This window comes from Panthera onca, chromosome C2, assembly GCF_046562875.1.
Source record: "Panthera onca isolate mPanOnc1 chromosome C2, mPanOnc1 haplotype 2, whole genome shotgun sequence".
NCBI classification, from domain to species: Eukaryota; Metazoa; Chordata; class Mammalia; order Carnivora; family Felidae; genus Panthera; species Panthera onca.
The window spans coordinates 65,952,370-65,976,347 of NC_138347.1; the positions used below are offsets into that span (position 1 = coordinate 65,952,370).

A 23,978-nucleotide genomic window follows, 5' to 3' on the forward strand; every position below is an offset into this window, starting at 1 on the left:
GTAATGTCAAAACGAGAAGGTTAAAAAAACATTAAATCACGTATTCAATTTAAAACAATGCCAGAAGAGATACTACTGCTACTAAGTCTCTACCAGCTCCTACGGACCTTTTCTAAAGGGAGAACTCCATGCTCGCCTACAAACCTGAATGGTAACTGAATTAAGTTCATCTCTGGATTAAGAACAAACACTTTGTAGTCACACAGGCAAGAAACAATTGTTAGGAGACTGTGACATTTAGTGTTTCTAGGAAGTATACAAAACTATGGTAACACCTAAGACCTGAACTAACTAAGATACATGCCTCTTTCCAAAAGACATATACTCCACAAATGTACAAAATGAATGGAATCAAGTCTTGTCCTTCTCTTTATTCAAAAAGATGAGCAAGTAAACACTCATCACTACTTTAACATGGAAATACTCAAGCACTTGATAAAGCGGACTACCGGCAGCACAAAAAGTATAAGAAAAGAAAACATGTTTCAAACTAAATCATCCAAATAAAAAGCATATTCTCTCAATTCAAGGTTAATGAGACCAGGGGAGGGGGTAAGGGAGGAGAAAAGAGGGAGCAGCCTTATCCTTGACTGAAGACAGGTTTTTGCCCTTTTCCATTACCTCTGATTATTATATCAGGAGGTCTGATATTTTAAGATCCTGGTTATTAAAGGTTTCTTATCCTAAGGATGAGGTGAAGTAGGGGTGTAAAATAAAATCAATACTCACTGCTAACTTTCATGCTGCCAAAAGCTGAAGGCTGCTGCACTGGCTTGCAGCTCTCCGCAAAGGAGGTGGTTCTGGGCCGCCCTGACATGATCACTCTCTTCCCGAATCACCCTCTTTTCCTTCCTTCCTCCTTTTCTTCCTTTTGTTTTATGTTGGGGTGTTAGGTTAATGATAAATGCAGCATTAAGTTCTTCCACAAGAAGGAAAAAAAAATAGACTTCTTCCTCTTGGCTTTTCACTCCTTTTGTACAGCTATAAAAAAACAAGCGATGTTTCTCCTTCAAGACAAATCAGTATGGATATTTAACATATAGATGATTTGGGACTGGGAAAAAAATACAGTTCTTTCCCCTCCCTTTCCTTGGAGGGGAAAAAGGGAGGGGAGAATCTTAAAAAATATATATCACGTGAAACGGGGGCAAATACTTGATTGAAAATAAGTACTTTGAATATTATAATTTCCTCGGGGATTTTTTTTCCGAGTCAATGAAGAAGGGAAGCGGCGGAAGGATCACGAGTCTCACGCTTGAAAAGAAGGGGGGGATGGGAAGGAGGGAGAGGGAGGGGGGCGGCTCGGAGATGCGACGGGAAACGCTGCGGCTCCGGCAGCGGCGGGATCCGGCGGGCTGACGGCGGGGGCACGGCGAACTGGAGGGCGGCGGAGTCTCGAGTCAGTCAGAGGCGGGCGGTGGCGGCGGCTCCTCTTCTCATTGCGCCAGGAGCAGCTGCAGGCGGCGGCTGGATCCAGCGGCCATGGCGGCGGCGGTGGCGGAGGCAGCTCCCTTCAGACCCCAGGCAGCGGATCCTCGACTGCTCCCCATACGCCGGGGACATGGGAACCCGGCAACCGCTTCCGTCCCTCGGGGCCCCCTCCCCCGTCCGCGGCACCAGTGCGGCCGCCCTCCCGCCCCTCGCCTCTGCTCGGTGCCGGCTCAGGAAGTGTCCGCGCTTTGCCCCCAGCCCGGAGCCCTGTCAGCGGCTGCGGGGCCGGCTCCTCCTCGCTTCCTTCCTTCCTTTGTCACTCGGCCCGGGCGGCGGCGGCGGCAGCGGCAACAGCAACAGCAGCACAAGCCTGCATTCGCCCGGGTCGGGGGCTGTTCGGTGTGAGGAGCGCCGTCTGCGCAGCCGCCTAGCTCTTCCCCACTCCCCCTCCCCCCTCCTACTCGTCCCCCGCCTCCTTCCTCCCCCACCCAGCCTTACACCGCCCAGCGCCCCGCCACCCGCGTTAACAGGCGTCTGGGAATCGCCGGTCGAGCCCCGCTCCCGCCCACTTAGGCTACGGTGCCGAAGCCCGAGCGGAGCCAATCACGGACGTCGATTGTTTGTGGCTCCTCCCGGAAAAAGCCGATCGACCTGAGAAACCAATTAGGAAATGTCGCTGGAAATCCACGCCCAAAAAGCGGAAAATGCCGAAAATAGCCGAACGAAAAGGTGGGTTCTCCTCGTTCAGTGGCTGGCTAGAATAGAAATTCGACAATGGCACCAGTGGCCAATCAAAATCGCCGGCCCTCACGAAAAAGCTTGAAGAGTTAAGGACGGTGAAACCCAGAGTCACTGGTGAAACAGCACGGTCGGGCGCCGTGGCCGCTTTGTAATTGGCCGAAAACTCCGCTGGGAGTGTACCTCCCTCGGTGATTGGCGAAGCGAGGGGGGCTTCCGAGGACAGTCTGGCCAGTCAGAATGTCTCCTCCCTCTCCAGGGTGGAGAGAAGAAGAAAGAAAAGGGAGGGCATCTATAAAGCGCCTTGTCATTGGCCTGAACCCTTGTAGCTGGAGTGGGGGCAAAAGGGAAAAGGAGGGAGGCCGAAACCCGTAGCGGCAGCCAATCGGCACTCACTGCCGTCCAATCGCAAGACCTAGATGCAGTGTGATTGGCCTTCCGCCTCCGGCGGCGGTCCCAGGAGCGGAGGGAAGCTCGACTAGGGTCGTGGCGGACCTTGTGACGGGCTTGCCTGCGGCTGCTCTCAGCCGTTGTGGAAACCGCAGATCAGGAGCGCGGGCACTGCGCAGCCGGTCCGAAACTGCTGCGGTCAGCGGCGCTGGGCTCGGAGCGCTCAAGCGAACAGGGAATTTAGGGGCTCTCCCCACCCACGAAGAGGTGCTCTGCCCGGCGCGGCTAAATCTGCGCGCCCGAGCCTCCCCTCCGCCCGGGATAGCGCGTGCCGAGAGTCGGCGTCTTCCCCGAAAGGGCCAGACGGAACTAGGACGCCTACCCGGCCGGGTGCGAACTCTCAGTCGCTAAAATAGTAACAAAGCTTTCAGAGAGGCAGCGCTTCTGGGCGCTCGCGCCCTGCTCAGCTGCAGGGGCCATTGATAGAGAGGCCGACCGCGCCTGGTGTGCGCAGCCAGGCCGGGCCTCCTGGAAACGCCCCTGAGAAATGAGCTCATGCTGGATGCGCGCGCTTCTTGGGCGCGCCTGCCCAGCGCAAAGCGAGCCCCGAAAGCAGGTATGGGGAAATGCCGTCAGGCCGGATATCCTGAAGCCTCCGAGGAAACGGGGAGTCAGAACAGCCCATAGCTTTTGGTCGTTTGGAACCAGGGTGATCTATAAAAGTACTAGTTAAGTAGGTTTCACACATAGGCCGGTATTCATTGTTCTACAGAGAACCAATTCCTTTGGTTTGCTTTAAGACTGAGGTATAGTTACGCCAGGATAGCAGAAAAAGTAGAATGAACAGCTGCCATCCTGACTAATCCCGTGGTGCCTGTAATTTCCATCTGCACAGTCATCCTTTTTGTGAAGATACTATCTCCAGAAAGCACATGTAAAAATACAGTTGATCAGCTTACCTAGCTATTACTTTGAAATACTTGTGAGGGACTTGGAACAAAGTAAGCTTTGATGGGAGACAGGAAAGGTCTAGATAGGGATTGCAGACTCACATGTCTACAAAGGCCAGAAAAGTAAAGCAAATGAATGAAATTGGCCTTGTATATATAAGACAACGGAGAATAATAAGAAATGTGGCAAATTATTGTCCGTGGTGTAACTGAAAGGAGCAGCTGTTCAGCTCTAGCAGATTGTTGCCTACAGGCGTGTGGGTCCAGTGTTCTGAGATAGATGGTTTTTTCCCAAGAGAAACCCTAAAACTGGGTTTTTGTGTGAAATCTGTTTTTTTTTTTTTTTTAACATTTATTTATTTATGAGAGGCAGCGGGAGAGGGGCAGAGAGGGAGGGAGACACAGAATCCGAAGCAGGTTCCAGGCTCTGAGCTGTCAACATAGCACCCGATGCGGGGCTCGAACTCACAAACCATGAGATCATGACCTGAACTAAAATCGTATGTTTAACCGACTGAGCCACCCAGGCACCCCTTGAAATCTCTGGGTTTTTAAATGTTGACAACCAATATTCAGAAATCTGCAGGCCAAACTTAAAACATTCAGAAGTAGACATGGCCAACGTGCAGTAAATTTGTAATATCGAACCTGAACATAGGTTTTATAGCCCATAGAGACTCTTAGTTTTTGCAATTAGAGAAATCATGAGGTCTCTGGATGTCACGGAAGGGGATAAAGAATGTTAAAAGCAAACTCAGTATATGGCAACTTTGTCAGGTGAATGTTGTCTCTCCATGCCATTATGAAAGACTGTTGCTTGAGCCGGGGTGGCTCAGTCAGTTAAGCATAGGACTTCAGCTCAGGTCTTGAGTTCCAGCCCTGCACTGGACTCTGCTGACAGTGCAGAGCCTACCTGGGATTTTCTCTCTCTGACTCTGTCTCCTCTCTCTCTCTCTCTCTCTCTCTCTCTCTCTCTCTTTCTCTCTCTCTCTCAAAAATGAACATTTATTAAAGAGAGAGAGAAAAGACCTTTGCCTCTAGTATCTAAAATGCTGTGAAGCAAAGCTTTAAATCCTGCCTTCCTCTTTACTCCCTATCCCTGCTTCCAATTATACCAGCAGGAAACTGGATGACAAAAGTTCAGGTTATACAAATTGGAAACATGGCTATTCTTGCATATACAACAAAGCACAAAAATAGTCAAACTTACTGCCTCCAAATATTTTGAACTGATGCTGTTAAAAAAAAAGTCTGACCAGGGTGCCTGGGTAGCTCGGTTAAATGTCTGACTGTTGATCTTGGCTCAGGTCATGGTCTCAGTTAGTGAAATCGAGCCCCAAGTTGGGCTGTCTGCCATCAGCTGCTTGGGAGTCTCTCTCTCAAAAAAAAAATCTGACCAACAGAGGGAAATTTTATAGGAAAAAAAAAAAAAGTATTTCAGTCTAGAATTAGGGCGTAAGAAGGGAGAAGTTTATGAGAAAACACAGTACTGAAATTAACATTCAGTGATTCTCTGAACTTTCAAACTCTTGCTTACCTTCTCACCTGTTGTCAACCACTTATCAGTTTATAGTAATTTCTTTAAGTTTATTTATTTTGAGAGAGGGAAAGAGCAAGCAGGGGAGGGATAGAGAGAATCACAAGCAGGCTCCACACTGCCAGTGTGGAGCCTGATTCAGGGCTCAGACTCACAAACTGAGATCATGACTTGAGCCAAAATCCAGAGTCAGACAATTAACTGACTGAGCCATTGTGGGGGGCGGGGGGGAGGCTATCATAATTTTAATAGTTGATATTTACTGAGTGTTTACAATGTCCCAGACAGTGTTATAAAGTGCTTCACACATACTATCTCAAACTTATAACACTATGCTGTAAGTCTGCACTGACAGTGTGGAGCCTGCTTGAGATTCTCTCTCTTCCTCTCTCTCTGCCCTTCCCCTGATCTCTCTCTCTCAAAATAAATAAAAAATAAATTTTAAAATAAAATGCACAATGAACTAGCTTCTATAGTAGTAACAAATATTTGTATAGCAGTTTGCAGTTAGGAAGTACTATCATGTTTATAAAGTTTAGGAAGTACTATTATGAAATTACTGTTTTTACAAACGAGGAAACTATAGAGTAAATGACTTGCTTAAAATCACTTAGCTGCATTTTTAATTGAAACTAGAAGAAAATATAGGCAGGTTTAAGAATGAAGGTAGCAAATAGAATATGAGATGCAGTTTAAATGAACCCAGAGTCAACCATTCCAAATAGAAGCCCACAGGCAAACTCTTCATCATAGAACCTAATTTATTTAGCCAGAATATAGCCAACTTAAATGTCGGGTGCTGGTCTTCAAATTTTAATAAGAGATGGTCTCTGTGCTCCGGATACTTGCAGTCAAATACTATGAGATGAACAAGAGTTGGTTAATGAACTCTAGGAAAGCCCTCCAATATCAAGGTCAACGATTAAAAGAAAGGGAAAAATATATTTACATTTATTGAGTGACTATTTAACTTTACCAAAAAACCCCAAGAGATAGGTATTAGCCCTTCTTTTAATAGGTGAAGGAAAAAATAAGGACATCACTCAAGGTCACATGATCAGTAAATGGCAAAGCTGGGATGGGATCTACACCTTAGTCTCTTTCTACTAGCTCACCCTGCCTTCCATCAAAAAATAACATAATTTATAAAATTATATGTGTGTGTGTGATGTTCAGAAATATTAATTCTGATGGCATTTTGGATGACCTTTATTGTTTCCATGCTTTCCAGTATTATCTTCATTTTCCACTTTTACATGTGGAACAAAACACTTAAGAAGAAAAAACAAAGGTAGGAATGCAGAAAAACCAAAAAATAAAATAAAATAAATAAAATAAAATAAAATAATAAAATAAAATAAAATAATAAAATAAAATAATAAAAAAATAAAATAGCTCAATTTGGGAATTAACACATTGAAAAGTACAGAGGTACCTTAGTCAATAACTTTTGATAATGTTCCACAGGAAAGTAATCTAACAGGAAAAGGTAAGTAGCGGTTGCTAGACAGGCACTTTTAGAGGGATTCAAGGAGACAGACAATTTCAGGGCTGAGTAGAAAAGAGACCTAGAAAAATAGAGCATCTTTAGAGAATCTGAAGCAACAGAAGAAATGTGCTCCTCCCTCGGTAGTAGGCTTTGACACCAAAAAGAGATTGGTCATTACTGACACTACCATGTAAATGGGTCAATTTTATGTCTAAGGGAGATGAAGTGGACTATTGACTAAATAGGAATCATCAGAGGAATTTAATTTGGCAGCAGTATTGAGCCATTTTGAAAATTATACCCTTTTTTTAAAGTTTTTATTTTATACCAGTTATTTAACATACAGTTTATAATATTAGTTTCAGGTGTACAATATAGTGATTCAACACTTCCATACAATACCCCAGCGCTAATCACAAGTGCACACCTTAATCCCCATCATCTATTTAACCCATCCCCCCACCAACCTCCCCTCTGGTAATCATCACTTCATTCTCTGTAGTAAGAGTCTGTTTCTTGGTTTATCTCTTTCTCTCTCTTTTTCCCCTTTGCTCATTTGCTTTCTTTCTTGATTCCACATATAAGCAAAATCATACAATATTTATCTTTCTCTGACTTATTTTGCTTAGCATAATACTCTGTAGCTCCATCCATATCACTGTAATTGGCAAGATTTCATTCTTTTTTATGGCTGAATAATATTCCATTGTATATATACATCTTTATCCATTCATCAGTCAATGGACATTTGGGCTGTTTTTGTAATTTGGCTATTAAAGATAATGTTGCTATATCATCAGGGTGCATGTATCCCTTTGAATTAGTATTTTTGCATTCTTTGGGTAAATACCTAGTAGAGCAATTACTGGATTGGATTGTAGGGTAGTTCTATTTTTAACTTTTTGAGGAAACTCCATACTGTTTTCCAGAATGGCTGCACCAGTTTGCATTCCCACCAACAATGCAAGAGTGTTCCCCTATCTCCACATCTTTGCCAGCACTTGTTTCCTGTGTTGTTGATTTTAGCTATTCTAAGAGGTGTGAAGTGATATTACAGTTTTGATTTACCCTTCCCTGATGATGAGTGATGTTGAGCATCTTTTCATGTGTCTGTTGGCTATCTGTATGTCTTCTTTGGAAAAGTGTCTATTTATGTCTTCTGCCCATTTTTAAATTGTATTATTCATTTTTTGTGTATTGAATTTGATAAGTTCTTGATAGATTTTGGATACTAATCCTTAATCAGATATGTCATTTGCAAATATCTTCTCCCATTCTGTAGGTTGCCTTTTAGTTTTGTTGATTGTTTCGTTTGCTGTGCAAAAGCTTTTTATTTTGATGAAGTCCCAATAGTTCATTTTTGCTTTTGTTTCCCTTTGCCTCAGGAGACATAGCTAGAAAGAAGATGCTACAGCCAGTGTCAAAGAGGTTACTGCCTATGTTCTCTTCTAGGATTTTTATGGTTTCAGGTCTCACATTTAGGCCTTTAATCCATTTTGAATTTATGTATGTATAAGACAACATGTTGCTGTCCAGTTTTCCCAACACCATTTGTTGAAAAGACTATCTTTTTCCCATTGGATATTTTTTCTTGATTTGTCAAAGATTAATTGACCATATAGTTGTAGGTTCATTTCTGGGTTTTCTGTTCTGTTCCTCTGACCTATGGGTCTATTTTTGTGCCAGTACCATAATGTTTTGATCACTACAGCTTTTTTTTAAATGTTTATTTATTTATTTTGAAAGAGAGAGAGAGAATGAAAGGGGGAGGGGCAGAGACAGAGGGCAAGAGAATCCCAAATAGGCTCTGCACTATCAGCAACAGAGGCCAATGTGAAGCTTGATCTCATGGAACCATGAGATGATGACCTGAGAAATCAAGAGACAGACTTAAAGTTAGGAATTATGAATTGAAGTCCGGAATTGTGATGCCCCCAGCTTGCTTTTCTTTTTCAAGATTGCTTTGGCTGTTCGAGGTCTTCTGTGGTTCCATATATATTCGGATTGTTTATTCTAGCTCTGTGAAAAATGCTGGTAGTATTTTGATAGAGATTGCATTAAATGTGTAAATTGCTTAGGGTAGTATAGACATTTCAAGAATATTTGTTCTTTCAATCTATGAGTGGGGAATGTTTTTCCATTTCTTTGTGTCATCTTCAATTTTTTTCTTCAGTGATTTATAGTTTTCAGAGTACAGGTCTTTCACCTCTTCGGTTAGGTTTATACATAGGTATCTTACTGTTTTTGGTGCAGTTGTAAAGGATTGATTCCTAAATTTCTCTTTCTGCTATTTCATTATTGGTATACAGAAATACAATGAATTTCTGTACATTGATTTTATACCCTGTAACTTTACTGAATTTATCAATTCTAGCAGTTTTTTAGTGGAAACTCAGGTTTTCTATAGATAGTATCATGTCATCTACAAATACCGAAAGTTTGATTTCTTCCTTGCCAATTTGAATGCCTTTTATTTCTTTTTGTTGTCTGATTGCTAACGCTAGGACTTCCAGTACTATGTTAAATAAAAGTGGAAAGAGTGGACATCCTGCCCTGTTCCTGACTATAGAGGAAAAGCTCAGTTTTTCCCCATTTAGGACATTAACTGGGTTTTTCATATATGGTCTTTATTGTGTTGAGGTATGTTCCCTTTCAACCTACGTTATTGAGAGTTTTTATCATGAATGGAGGTTGTACTTTGTCAAATGCTTTTTCTTCATCTATTGAAATGATACGGTTCTTATCCTTTGTTTTACTAATGTGATGTATCATATTGATTGATTTGTGAGTATTGAACTACACTTGCAACACAGGAATAAATCCCATTTGATCATGGTGAGTGATTTTTTTTTTAATGTATTGTTGGATTTGGTTTGCTAGTATTTTACTGAGAATTTTTACATCCATGTTCATCAGGGATATTGGCCTGTAGTTCTTGGTTTTTATTGGAGTCTTTATCTGGTTTTGGTATCAGGGTAATGCTGGCCTCATAGAATGAATTTGGAACTTTTCCTTCCTTTTCTATTTTTTGCAAAAGTTTGAGAAGAATTAGTATTAACTCTTCTTTAAATGTTTGGTAGAATTCACCTCTGAAGCCACCTGGTCCTGTTTTGATTACTGATTCAATTTCTCTGCTGGTTATTGGTCTGTTCAAGCTTTTTATTTCCTCCTGTTTCAGTTTTGGTAGTTTATATATCTCTAGAAATTTATGCATTTCTTCCAGGTTGCCCAATTTGTTGGCATATAGTTTTTCACAATAGTCTCTTATAATTGTTTGCATTTCTGTGGTGTTGGTTGTTATTCCTCCTTCTCATTTGTGATTTTATTTATTTGGCTCCTTTCTCTTTTCTTTTTGACAAGTCTGGCTAGAGGTTTATCAATTTGATTATTTTTTGTCAAAGAACCAGCTCCTGGTTTCTTTGATCTATTGATTTTTTAGTTTCTATATCATTTATTTCTGCCCTAATCTTTATTATTTCCTTCCTTCTGATAACTTTAGACTTCATTTTTTCTCCCTAACTTCTTTAGATGTAAGGTTAGGTTGTCTATTTGAGATTTTTCTCGCTTCTTGAGGTAGACCTATATTGCTATATATTTCCCTCTTAAGACCACTTTTGCTGCATCCCAAAGGTTTTGAACTGTTGTGTCTTCATTTTCATTTCTTTCCATGTACTTTTTAAAATTTCTTCTTTGATTTCCTGGTTGACTCATTAATTGTTTAGTAGCATGTTCTTTAACCTCCATGTATTTGTGGTCTTTCCAGATTTTTTTCTTGTGGTTGACTTCTAGTTTCATAGCATTGTGGTCAGAAAAGTTGCATGGTATGATTTCAGTATTTTTTATTGTTGTTGTTGAGGCCTGTTTTGTGACCTAATATGTGATCCATTCTGGAGAATGTTCAATGTGCACTTGAAAAGAATGTGTATTCTGCTGTTTTAGGGATGGAATGTTCTGAATATATCTGTGAAGTCCATCTGGTCCAGTGTGTCATTCAAAGCCATTTTTTCCTTGTTTTTTTCTGTTTACATGACCTATCCATTGATGTAAGTGGGGTGTTAAAGTCCTCTAGTATTATCAATTCATTCCTTTAGGTTTGTTATTGATTGTTTTTATATTTGGGTGCTTTCATGTTGGGTGCATAAATATTTACAATTGAATTGTTCCCCTTTATGATTATATAGTGCCCTCTTTATCTTTTGTTAGAGTCTTTGTTTTAAAGTCTAGTTTGTCCAATATAAATATTGCTACTCCAGGTTTCTTTTGACATCCATTTGCATGATAAATGTTTCTCCATTCCTTTACTTTCCATCCATAGGTATCCTTAGCTGTAAAAGTAAGTCTCTTGTAGGCAGCACATAGATGGGTCTTTTTTGTTTGTTTGTTTGTTTGTTTTTATCCATTCTAACACCCTACGTCTTTTGACTGGCATGTTTAGTCCCTTTACAGTCAAAGTAATTATTGACAGATATGTATTTATTGCCATTTTATTACTTATTTTGTCATGGTTTCTGGTTATTTTCTGATCCACTCTTTTCTTTGTCACTTTTTGGTCTCTCCTTTCCACTCAAAGAATCCCCTTTAATGAAAATTGTACCCTTTGATCAACAATAAATTTAAATCATCTGAGACACCATGGTAGGTGTTTGGAGCACATAAGCCTTTATATAGTAGTTGAAATTTTTCTCTATTTACTGATGAGAAAACTGAGGAACAAGAGATTAAGTGACTTTTCAGTCATATTTGACTTTTAACTATATTGACCCTCACAGGTTGAAGTGATTCCTACAGATATAGATGACAGATTTTACTAACAGTGCAAGAGTAAGTGAATGAACAAAATAGCAAAGTTAACATTTTCCTACTCTTGGTAGAAACGCTTCCTCATTCACATTGTTAGGTGAAAATAATGAGCTAATCAAATTTGACAAGAAATTGGCCTGAAATTTTGAAATTCTTGAGAAAAATTTTGCAAATACCAAGTTACCATCCACTATTGGTAAAGTCAACGCTTACCCTAAGTTTAAATATGATTGAGGGGCACCTGGGTGGCTCAGTCGATTAAGCTTCAGACTTCAGCTGAGGTCATGATCTCGTGGTTCACGAGTTCGAGCCCCATGTCAGGCTCTGTGCTGACAGCTCAGAGCCTGGAGCCTGCTTCAGATTCTGTGTTTCCCTCTCTTTCTACCCCTCTCCCATTCATGCTCTGTCTCTATCTCTCAAAAATAAATATTTAAAAAATTATATTTTTAAATATTGTTTCTTATACCTTATCCTTTTTTATTCTTGTATGTGCCTTATATGTGCATATCACATTAGGTCAAGAATATATGTTTTGTAAATATGCAGATTATATTGGAGCTGATATTAACTTTTTTTTTACTAGTAGGATATAGGATCATAAAAGTTTCTAGACCACTATTTTAAACAAAGGTCAGGTTTCCAGATGGGTAAAGGGAAGAACATTCCAGGCAAAGAGAAGAGGTTATTCAATGCCAGAAATGTATGTAATGAGGTATTCAGAGAGCTGGAGGTAGTTTGAAATTATGCATATAGGATTAGCATATAAGGGGTGCCTGGATAGCTCAGTCAGTTAAACATCTGCATCTTGATTTCAGCTCAGGTCTTGATCTTAGGGTAGTGAGTTCAAGCCCTGCATTGGGCTCTGCACTGGGTGTGAAGCCAACTTAAAAAAAAAAAAAAAAAAATTCGAGCACCTGGGTGGTCCAGTTGGTTAAGCAATCTGTTTTGGCTCAGGTCATGATCTTACCGTTCATGAGTTTGAGCCCCACATTGGGCTCTGCGTTGACAGTGCAGAGCCTGCTTGGGATTTTTTCTCTCTGCCTCTTTCTCAGCCCCTCCTACGTCTCTTTCTCTCTCAAAATAAATAAGTAAACTTAAAAAATTAATAAAATTTTTTAAGAATATTACAAGATACAGACTTAGAGAAAATATGGGAAAACAATAATCAGATAATAGAAGTGTAGTTAGGTAAACTATATTATGTCCATATTATGCAGCCAGTAAAAATGTAAAGACTAAAAGCAACTCAGAAACAATACTAATTGAAAAATATAGGACTTCACATTATATGTTACCATATTTCCAATTCTGCAAAATATATATACATTCAGATCAAGCCTGAAAAGGAAGACAGAAATTACAATGATTCTGTTAACATATCAGCATATTTAATTATAGATGAAAATATTAACTTTAAATGTTTTCATTTAATATTTATACAATAAATCTGATATTAAAGGAAATTTGCCTCCAGACTAATTTCTTCACTGTGATTCACATATTCCTCAGAAAGCCTCTCTAGGGTGCCTGGGTGGCTCAGTGCACTGAGCCTCCGACTCTTGATTTTGGTTCAGGCCATGATCCCAGGGTCATGGGCTCAAGCACTGATTGGGGTTCTGTGCTGAGCACAGAGTCTGCTTGAGATTCTTTCTCTCCCTCTGCTCCTCTCCCCAACTCGTGCCCTCTCTCTCTCTCTCTCTCTTTCTCAAAAAAAAAAGGAGTGGGTTGCGCCTGGGTGGCTCAGTTGGTTGAGCTTCCTTCTGAGCTTCAGCTCAGGTCATGATCTCACAACGGGTGAGTTCAAGGCCCACCTCAGGCTCTGTGCTGACAGCTCAGTGCCTGGAGCCTGCTTCGGATTCTGTGTCCCCCTCTCTCTGCCCCTCTCCCCCTCACACTCTGTCTCACTCTCAAAATAAATAAAAAACATTTAAAAAAAATTTTTTTTTAAAGCCTCTGATTACATGGAATTCCTCAGCAACACTATCCACCACTAACATTTCCATTGATAATCCTTTGTAATGTGACTTAAATTAATAAGTCTAGCCAGTATCTACTGAGTACATACTATATGCAAGACATTTGTTAGATACCTGATATAAAGAGGTATATTAGCCACATGAGTGGCTCTGTGCCCTTGGGGAGCTTATCTTATAGGGAAACAAACACATGGTAAGTTAAATAATTATTTAAAATCACAATTTGAACCCATAAAAAACTTACAAGCCAGAACACAATTTGCTCAAATGAATTTTCATGCTGTCCTATTTATAATAAGTGAGTGGAAAACACTTCAGTCTAAAGTGGATCTTAAAGGATAAGTACTAGGATTTGGAGATGAAGAAAGGAGAGAGGAAGTAAATTATTTTCCACTACTTCATTTCCAACCCATCAGACAAACCCCCTTCTTAGTAAATTCTGAGGTGGGTGGAGCTGTCAGAGCAACTGAGGGCAATGTGAGTCTATTTATCTGACTTTAGAAAAACCAGTCTGGTTAGAACAGAAAGCTGATAGAAGAGACTAATGGAAGATAAGGTTTAAAAGGTAGTTTGGGGCCAGATTTGAATGTTACACCAAGAAATCTGGGCTTTGTCTTGTAGACATTGGAGAATTATGGGAGGCATTTTAGCAGATATAAAATGTTGTCACTGCAGGAAAGCCTCTGAGGTAACACTTGTGTGGTTGCTGAATATGTGCCCAGGATAACAAGACATATCATACTTGGTCATGCTTGTTCCAATCAATGACGTGGGCCCAAATGGGAAAGTAATAGGTGACTACCCAAAAAGGATAGTGTTTGAAATATTGCCACTGTGAAGTAGACTCTGGTTATATTAAAAGTTTCATATCAAGCCTTTGATAGGTCATATATAAACACTCTAATTTTACTATCCAAAGGACTGTACGATGTAAGATAAAAGGAGAACAAACCTTTGATGAATCCTTTTAGTTTTTTATGCTTGTCACATTTCTGCTCCTAAGAGGGCATATTGTGTTGTTAATATATTATTACTAATTAGATTATTTGGGGCTATTTCAATATTTTTCCATTTCTATTCACATTTTTTCAGAAGAACTTTTTTAGACAACTGTAAGTACTTTGTGTTGATTGAATACTTTGACTTAAGCATACTTCTCTACAACAAATTCTAGGTAGTTCAGCCTTGTTTTATGTGCATTATAATGTAATAGATACAGGCCTGAGAAGTTCTCAGTCAGAACAAAAGTTTGGGAACTCATTAGCTGGCACCAAATCAGAAATGGTCAAATTTTTCTTCTTTACATGGAATAGGACTATTTCAGAATAGAACAAAAATATTTAGGTCTTTATATAATGTTGATGGTAAATGTGGAAGCGATGAGAAAACTGGCATTCTGTTTCTTGGCTATTGAATACCTTTGACTCGGAGCAAAAACTTGAAAAAGAAATATTGAAGTCCCATGGATTATCAAGAAGAAATTCCAGAATGCAGAGAGGGCCAATCACTGGATTGTGGCCACTAAGATGCATCATTGCTCAATTTCATTCCTATACCTGTAGGATGTAATTCTACAAGGGAATGGGAGAGAACACACAAAGCCCCAAGGAATGTGTGTTCCTATGTAACTTCCCAATCAGACAGTAGTAGAAAATGCCAGATATCAGACCAGAAAGGGTTTTTGTGGGAGAGGGTTTATAATTCAGTTTTGTAAACCCATTAATATTTCAGCACGTCTGTTATTCCTTATTTTTACAATTTACATTGTGTATGCATTAGCAGTGTCCAGTGCTTGAAGATGAAAGTAATAACTTAGGAAAAATAACTACTAATATTTCCCTAAATAACTCTTACTACTGTTTTAGGAGCATTCAGGAGTCTCAGGAAAGTACTAATTCAGCCAGTTTGTAGACCACTACTTTAAACAAAGTTCAGTTTTCCAGATGGGTAAAAGAAAGAACATTCCAGACAAAGAGAAGAGGTTATGTAATGCCAGACATGTATGTAAAGAGGTATTTAGAGAGCTGGAGGTAGTTTGAATCTACGTATGATTAGCATGTAAGATACAGACCTAGAGAAAATAAAAGAAAACAGGATCAGTAATAGAGGTGTGGTTAGGTAAATTATATTCTGTCCATATTATGTGGTCAGTAAGAAATGCAGGTTTGGGTTTTTTTTTTTTTCTTTTTGAGGAATCTACCAGCGTGAGACAGCTGAACACACACCCGCCACTCCCCCCACCCGACCCTGTCAGCACTCTACTTTCTCCAACCATTACCTGAGAATTTGAATACAGTTTTCCCACTTAGTCTTCTTATCAAAAGTGATCCAATTATCCTAATTTTTATCATTAAACTCTTTGGCTGTGATTCTATACATTTTATAAGTTTTGCTAGTCTGCACTGGAAAAGAGGAAAAGACCCACTACTGAATATCCTGACACCACTAGGAAGTGCCTATTGTACATTCTCTGTGTGCCCACAACTATGCCAGAGGTGGTGGGAAATACATTTGCTCACAGCAAATTGAGAAAACTGCTGTATATGTTTCAAAACCTGGCTATGGTCTGTTCATCTGCATTTTTTAAATATTTTCAATGTCAACAGGGTATGAGCCCTTTTAGAATTAAAACTAAATCCCTTACAGAGCCAAGTCAGCTGGAACTCTCAGTAAGTAAACTATTCTGTGGAGGTTAAGCTTTTAATCTGGCATGAGAGGAGTTAAAGTGAAGTACTTCTAAGCATAAGAGAAGCCATTGAGTGATAAAAAAGCCATTGAGTGGCCCAAAGAGGACATACATGTAGTTTGCCTTTATATCTAACTTTCTCTCCAACTTAAATGAAATTACATGGAAATATAAAGCATCTCTCTTGATCTCAGTTGATGTTGTACACATAGTAGTAACTCAAAAAGAGTTGGCAAAATGAGCAATATGATTGCACTTGAAAAGTGAAACATAATTGTAATGATTAAAATTACAGTTTTATAAAATATTTGCATACGGGTGCGCCTGGGTGGCTCAGTCAGTTAAGCATCAGACTTTGGCTCAGGTCATGATCTTCGTGGCTAATGAGTTCGAGCCCCGGTTCAGGGTCTGTGTTGAAAGCTCAGACCCTGGAGCCTACTTCAGATTCTGTGTCTCCCTCCTTCTGTGCCCCTCCTTGGCTCATGCTCTGTCTCTCTCTCCCTCTCAAAAATAAATAAACATTAGAGAAATAAAAAATAAAATATTTGCATATGGGCAAGGACCCAGAGAAAATGTCCAAGAATAAAAAGTTGCTTGATTCATTCATTTGTTGGTTTTCTGAATGTTTTTTCTTACATTTAAAATGTTTCCATTATTGTTGCTACATATAATTTGAGTATCAATTTTATTAAATTAAATGCATTCAAATATAACTTCTCTGTTAGGACAAAGTTCTGTCCACCACTGGGGTTCAAACATGTCTTGGCATATCCAGAAAATTGGTGGGTTTAGGCAACCAAGAAATGATTTACATATGGGTTTTGGCAGAAAGACTGTCAAGAAGTGTGGACACCATCGACAAGGGGGTTTATCCAGGCTATTTTTCAGTCCATTTGCACTGCTACAATGCACTAGGCCAGTGTCCCAATTGGTCAATGCCCATGTCATGCTATATCTTGGATGTCATGCTATATCTTAGATATCATTCTTGGATTGAGGGTATATGCTTTCCTATCTGGAAGATTCATTCTCTAATGCAGCTTCATTGACTCCTCTTGGAAAACACCATAAGCAGAAATAGCAGTGCATTAAAATCTTTATTACATCACTTATAATCCATAAATGAATAATTAGGGCTTTTTTTCCCACTTCTTGGAGGAAATACAACATAATTTTGCAGTATTGGAGTCTCCAGAAAACACAAAAGTATTTTAATTTCTTGAAGGCTACAATGGAGATCACGAAAACGTCCAGCAGAAGGTGGTGGTGACCTGGTCTAATGGGGCTGGTTCAATGATTAATATCACAAGTGTTCAATGACAACAGAAACTTTAGCAACAGACATCCGTGTGGTCACAGATAAGTCTTGTTCTTGAAACCACATAAAACACTGTCTCAGGGCTCTCAAAAATTATGAGCAGAGTATTTTGCAAGGAGCTGGAGGTCCTGCACCAGCAAGCAAAGGCAGGAGCCAATGAAATAAGGCTTATAACACCATTAGTAATACATTCATAATCATACGTTTTAGTTCATAAGGAATATGAGATGTGAGAAGTGAATCTGCTATTCTTTCACTCAATTCTTTCACTCATTCCCACTTCCCACATGCTTATTATTTGTGTGAATATAGGGAACTGAAAGTACTGATAGTTTTTAAAAATACAGGGCATATTGGGGCACCTGGGTGGCTCAGTTGGTTGAGTGTCTGACTCTTGATTTCAGCTCAAGTCATGATCCCAGAGTCATGGGATCGAGCCCCATGTGGGGCTCTGTGCTGAGCATGGAGCCTGGAGCTTGCTTAAGATTCTCTCTCTCTCCTTCTTTCTCTCACCCTCTTCCCGTCTCCCCCACTTGCATGGCCTCTCTCTCTCTCTCAAAAAAAAGATAATAATAATAATAACAGGACGTATTTTTTGTATAACATTTCCATAAATGGAAATTAAATACAATTCTTCATCTGATGTTCAACCAAAGAAATAGTGATATGTTCCAATACTGGAAGAAAAATAGCTGGACTGAATTTATTGATATTTAAGGTCTTTTACAGGGTAATTTTAGATATTTGTGATTCGCACCTAAAATGCTATTCTTAGCACCTAAACCTTGCCAAAGAGGCAACTCCAGGATTTCACCTTTTATGCATAGTGCTTAATAATTTATAATGAACATTATAGTATTGGGTGTGTAATGAAACCTATAAGGTAGATAAGACAGCTAATATTATTCCCATTTTACAGATTAAAAAAATAGTGGCAAAGAGAACTGTAACTAGCTTTTTGGGCTCAACTTTTAACACATTGATCAATAATTGTTCACTGAGCAGCCATAGATCTATGACACCCACTATGTTCTCAGAATAATATTTTTCTTTTTTTTTATTTTTTATGTTTATTTTATTTTTGAGAAAGAGAGAGACAGAGCACAAGCAGGAGAGGGGCAGAGAGGGAGGGAGACACAATCCGAAGCAGGCTCCAGGCTCTGAGCTGTCAGCACAGACACCGACGCGGGGCTCGAACCCACACACCATGAGATCATGACCTGAGTTGAAATCGGCGCTCAACCAACTGAGCCACCCAGGTGCCCCAGAAAAATATTTTTCTAAAGACATGAAGTTATGCTCTGAGCAGGCTAGAGAACTCATGAACTGCAGGCAGTTTATAAGGTGACCTCCTTTAAAAAAGAATTTCATGGGCCTTCTTTTTTCTCAATGGCCTATTCCTTTATGTTTTGTAGTGACCAGTGTTTAATAATTACATAAAAATAAATAGATGCCCTGGAAACCAATACACTTGAAGTACAAGACAGTGTTTATGGTATCTGATAGATGAATTGGAGATTTTTTAAAAGGAAAGATGTATACATAGGGTCCCACCAGATTTGAAGTATGGTTACAATTGGAATTTAATTAGTGAACACTGAGGGGCACCTGGGTGGCTCAGTCGGTTAAGCGGCGGACTTCGGCTCAGGTCATGATCTCGCACTCCGTGAGTTAGAGCCCCGATTCGGGCTCTGTGCCGACAGCTCAGAGCCTGGAGCCTGTTTCAGATTCTGTGTCTCCCTCTCTCTGACCCTCCCCCGTTCATGCTCTGTCTCTCTCTGTCTCAAAAATAAATAAATGTTAAAAAAAAAAAATTGTTAATTAGTGAACACTGAGTATCTATTATATACAAAGTATTATTCTTTTTTTTTTTTAACATTTATTTATTTTTGAGAGATAAAGAGAGAGCATGAGTTGGGGAGGGGCAGAGAGAGAGGGAGATACAGAATCTGAAGCAGGCTCCAGGCTCTGAGCTGTCAGCACAGAGCCCAATGCGGGGCTCGAACTTACTGACTGCGAGATCCTGACCTGAGCTGAAGTCGGACACTTAATCAACTGAGCCACTCAGGCACCCTTACAAAGTATTATTCTTCTTTTCTTTTCTTTTTTTTTTTTTTAATTTTTTTTTTTAACATTTATTTACTTTTGAGACAGAGAGAGACAGAGCATGAACGGGGGAGGGTCAGAGAGAGAGGGAGACACAGAATCCGAAGCAGGCTCCAGGCTCTGAGCTGTCAGCACAGAGCCCGACGCGGGGCTCCAACCCACAGACCGCGAGATCACGACCTGAGCCAAAGTTGGACGCTCAACCGACTGAGCCACCCAGGCGCCCCCAAAGTATTATTCTTAATGGAAGTGAATCAAAAAAAGAATACAAGACATGATCAGTACCCTTAATAATTTTTAATTTGGCTAGAAGGGATAAGATATAGATTCGGTATATCGAAGGTCCTCAACAAATATTTATTTAATGAATGGTTGAATGGATGACTATAAGAGATTATTATTGGTCCAAGGTAGCATGTGACATATACCAAGAAAATGAGGAAATATGTGTATGCATGTGTGTATTTAAAAAAAAAGACTGCAGGGTGCCTGGGTGGCTTAGTCAGTTAAGCAGCTGATGTCAGCCCAGGTCATGATCTCGTGGTTCATGAGTTTGAGTCCTGCATCGGGCTCTGTGCAGACAGCTCAGAGCCTGGAGCCTGCTTCAGACTCTGTGTCTGCCTCTCTTTCTGCCCCTCCCCTGCTCACACTGTCTCTCTGTCTCTCAAAAACAAATAAACGTTAAAAAAATTTTTAAAAAAGACTGCAAAATGATATATTTATCATTAAGAAGTCCTCTATATGTAGAGTCAGAATTATGAAGGTGAGGTAAGGTTGCAAAGGAATTTTGAATAGATAAAAAAAAATAATTAAGCTAAGGAAATCAGAGGTTAGAGGTAAGAGTACAGTAAGAAGATATGGGGATAACTAATGTTTACCTTAGACACAACTCATGACATTATTGAAGCAACCTGAAGTATGATGCTCACTCAAGAAGCCAAGAATTGGCACAGAAGTAAGTATTCCTCTATCTAAGGTTAGATTCACATTACTTGCTAATACAGTGGGAAATGGAGTGGCAGTTTGGAATTTCCCTCATAAAGAAAAAACAAATTAAACTGAGATCATTCATATTGAGATTTTGTACCTTTGCAGGGACAGTGGCAATCTATAGGATTTGGGCAAAGATATACTGAAATTTATCTCCAAAGTGAATGAGTCAAAACTTGCAAATTTTATTTATTTTTTTTTAATTTTTTTTAAACTTTATTTATTTTTGAGAGAAGACAGAGTGTGAGCAAGGGAGAAGCTGAGGGGAGGGAGACACAGAATCAGAAGCAGGCTCCAGGCGCTGAGCTGCCAGCACAGAGCCTGACGCGGGACCTGAACTCATGAACCATGAGATCATGACCTGAGCCGAACTCAGACGCTCAACTGACTGAGCCACCCAGGCACCCCAAAACTTGCAAATTTTAGAGACTGGCTGAAGCCTCATCAAGCAATCAAATGGATTTTTTTTTTCTTTTGGAAAATGACCCAGAACCCAGTGAATCTGGGGACAAACTTAAGTGCTCTTGCCAGGTAGCCATTTAGAAGACTGGTCCCTTGCCTTGAACTTTATTTTTGAAACTATAACCTATTGGCATCCAAATGACAACTTATGAAAGAGGCCTCATCATGCTCCCTAAAGAAACAACTTGTTCTCTGCCAAAATTAGGATTACCTTGCTTTAGGAAGAGGATGCATACTCTACTGACAGCCAAATGATGATTTGCCAGAAATATCACTCCATTGTGATATTTGAGGCACCAAGGAGCCTCACATAACCCAGAGGGTAGAGGGTAGTAGAGATGGCCTTCTAGACAGTGAATGGGGAACATGCTGAAGGCTGTTCTGAAGGCAAAATAGTAGTAACTGGGCATTGCACTAACTTAATGACCTGGCAAATTAGAAACCACCTTGGTAAAGGTGAATCCTTGGGTGGGGGTTTTAAACCCCAAGTGGTAAAGCCTAAGGATAGGCTTCACCGAAAAATGAGTGAGTACCTGTGGCATGATTTATTCCATTTCTGTACCCTGGCTAACATGGATAAAATAGATAATTTAGTCTCAAGGTCCTTCTCAACCTACATAGCACATTAAGTAGTCACACTTATCAATGGGAATTGTCAAGTCATTTAAAACCCATTTCCTTGCCTATGGATTGCTCCCATGTGATAGATGTTCACTCCATCTTTGAATGAGAAGGTAATAGTCCTGACAAGCACTTGGCTGTGGAAGGGGCTCTCATCTCACAAGAGGTTGGAGGACATAACTTAATCAATATACACTCAGGAAGATGTCTAGGAAGTCAGGGATCCCATCTACCATCCTGCTGACCCCAGGAGGTGGACTTCCACACTTCAGTACTCATGGACCACTCCATGAATAACTGTTCTGAGTAGCCATCAGCTGAGAGAACCTTTCCATAATGAAATTCTTTTTTTTTTTAATTAAAAAATTTTTTTTAATTTTATTTTTTTTAAGACAGAGAGAGACAGGGCATGAGTGGGGATGGGGCAGAGAGAGAGGGAGACACAGAATCCGAAGCAGGCTCCAGGCTCTGAGCTGTCAGCACAGAGCCCGACATGGTGCTCGAACTCACAAGCTATGAGATCATGACCTGAGCCAAAGTCGGATGCTCAACTGACTGAGCCACCCAGGTGCCCCCATAATGAAATTCTAATGCAGCCAAGATGCCTAACAGAGTCTGTGGTTAGTTACTTCTTGGCCTTGACTTTGGATTGTTTTTGTTTTTAGAAAATACTCGGGTTTTGAGGGGATGAAATGAGACAGCACCTGTGAAAACGGTTTGGATATTTTGAAGGCCTGCACTCATGTAGGAGCATGGGTGAAGATGATTACTGGGAGATAGCAAGAAGGTAAGCCCTGCATTTTTCCCCAGGTTGACTATTTTTTATTTAATTATCTCTTTTCATTAAGACTAGAGTGGGCTCTTTTCCCTTCCGGGAGGCAAAAATAATGAGATATTTGTCTTGACTTTGCTATCATTGTGTATGCATGACATCACCAGATCCACTCCACTGCATCCTACACACAAGTCAGACTGACCTAACTCCCACACCACTTTCAGCACTTCACCCAGCTGCTCAGGAACCTAACTTGATCCTCCTGTCTGTTGTAGAAAATTCAAGCTCTTCTGTCTTGCATTCAAAGTCCTCATTCAACTGCCTACCCCAGCCACTTACCCACCAGTCGCCACCACCTCTTAAATCTCACCTCTTCCTGCTTCACATTGCAGAAGCAAATACTGTTGGAACTGACAGTCATCAAAAAGATGATGCTCATCTAATCCTTCCATTTCATACTTCGGGAACCTAAGGGCCTGAAAGGGTGGGTGATATTTCAAGGCCACACACAGTGGCCTTCCACTGTGGCCAAGATAACATGCTTTCCATTCCTCCACACAACTTGGTCCTTTGGTCCTAAGCACTGGGACAGGATGAGTAGGACTGGCACCTGGGGAACAATGTGGTATGGGATAAATGATGCATGAAACAATAATGAGAATTAAAAACTCAATGCTCTTGCAACAGACTGTGTTTGTAGCAAATGACCTTTATGTAGAATTTGCTATCCTCTTAATAAGGAATTCATTAAAGTTTGGAGTTAATCTGTAAATTTTTGTTCTACTGGCTTTGGAAGGGAAATTTGTGACAATTGTCTTCTATGTAAATAGACTAAATGGTTAATATCATTTTTAGGTATGTCAGGGTTTCCCTGGGGAATGGCCCATTGGGTTATTATTGTTTGCCAAGTTTTTCCTCTGAATTGAAACTAACAAGGTCATTCCAAGGGTAACTGTATTGGGGAACCTCAGTACAATGACCCTGTTACAGCCTGCCCAACTAGAAGCTAGGAAACCACACCTTCTTTAGAAGGTTTATGCAGTAGAAAATGGGAGGTGGTTTGTGATTTAAAACCTTACTGATTGTCACAAATGGCAGGAAGACAAAAAAAGTGAAGGAAAAGGCTTGATTATAAGAAATATTGTTAAAGAAAATGAAAGGAAGTTTTGCAAAAGTTCAAATACATAATGCAATTTAAAGTGAGACTGATCAACTTTCCACATCTGCTTTGATGAGTAGATAAGAATACCTATAATTTGTGTATTAAGTATTTGAATATAAATTGCTCCTTATAAATTGAGGGTGGTTTTTTATAAATTTTCTTTAGTATTTAAATCATCACATGGAACTTAAAAAAAATAAATATGCTCATTTGTACATATACATAGACGGTAGGTAGTACTTATTCAGATTATTAAAAATTTCAAAAAACAGAGCCTGAATTAATGAAGTTTTAATATGCCTACAAGTAAGTATATTAGTCTAAATGTCCAGATTAAGATTTAGTACTTTTCAGACTTTAGCACCTAAAACATATCCCTAGGATGTGACTATAACAAAGCTCAAAGGAGCAGACTGTCCTCTATACCACAAAATAAAAAATGGTTGTTTGTTTTGATACAAATATGCACTTTAAACGCTCCCCCCTCACACACACATACATGCACACACATAAATCCTCCAATATTCAGGAAGATGCATCATTTCAT

At 40.0% G+C, this 23,978-nt stretch overlaps 1 protein-coding gene across 3 annotated transcripts in view; it reads right to left on the minus strand.

Annotated features, from left to right (window-relative positions):
• The window catches only part of GSK3B (glycogen synthase kinase 3 beta), a 197,383-nt gene extending 195,486 nt beyond the window's left edge, over positions 1-1,897 (minus strand). For 2 of the 3 annotated variants that reach the window (XM_060639879.3, XM_060639881.3), the window contains exon 1: positions 730-1,897. In XM_060639879.3, the coding sequence (XP_060495862.1) occupies positions 730-817 (88 nt within the window). In that variant the 5' untranslated portion in view covers positions 818-1,897. The remainder of the gene's footprint in view (positions 1-729) is intronic. The other variant, XM_060639880.3, reaches the window with a different exon arrangement.
• Positions 1,898-23,978: the final 22,081 nt, after the last annotated feature.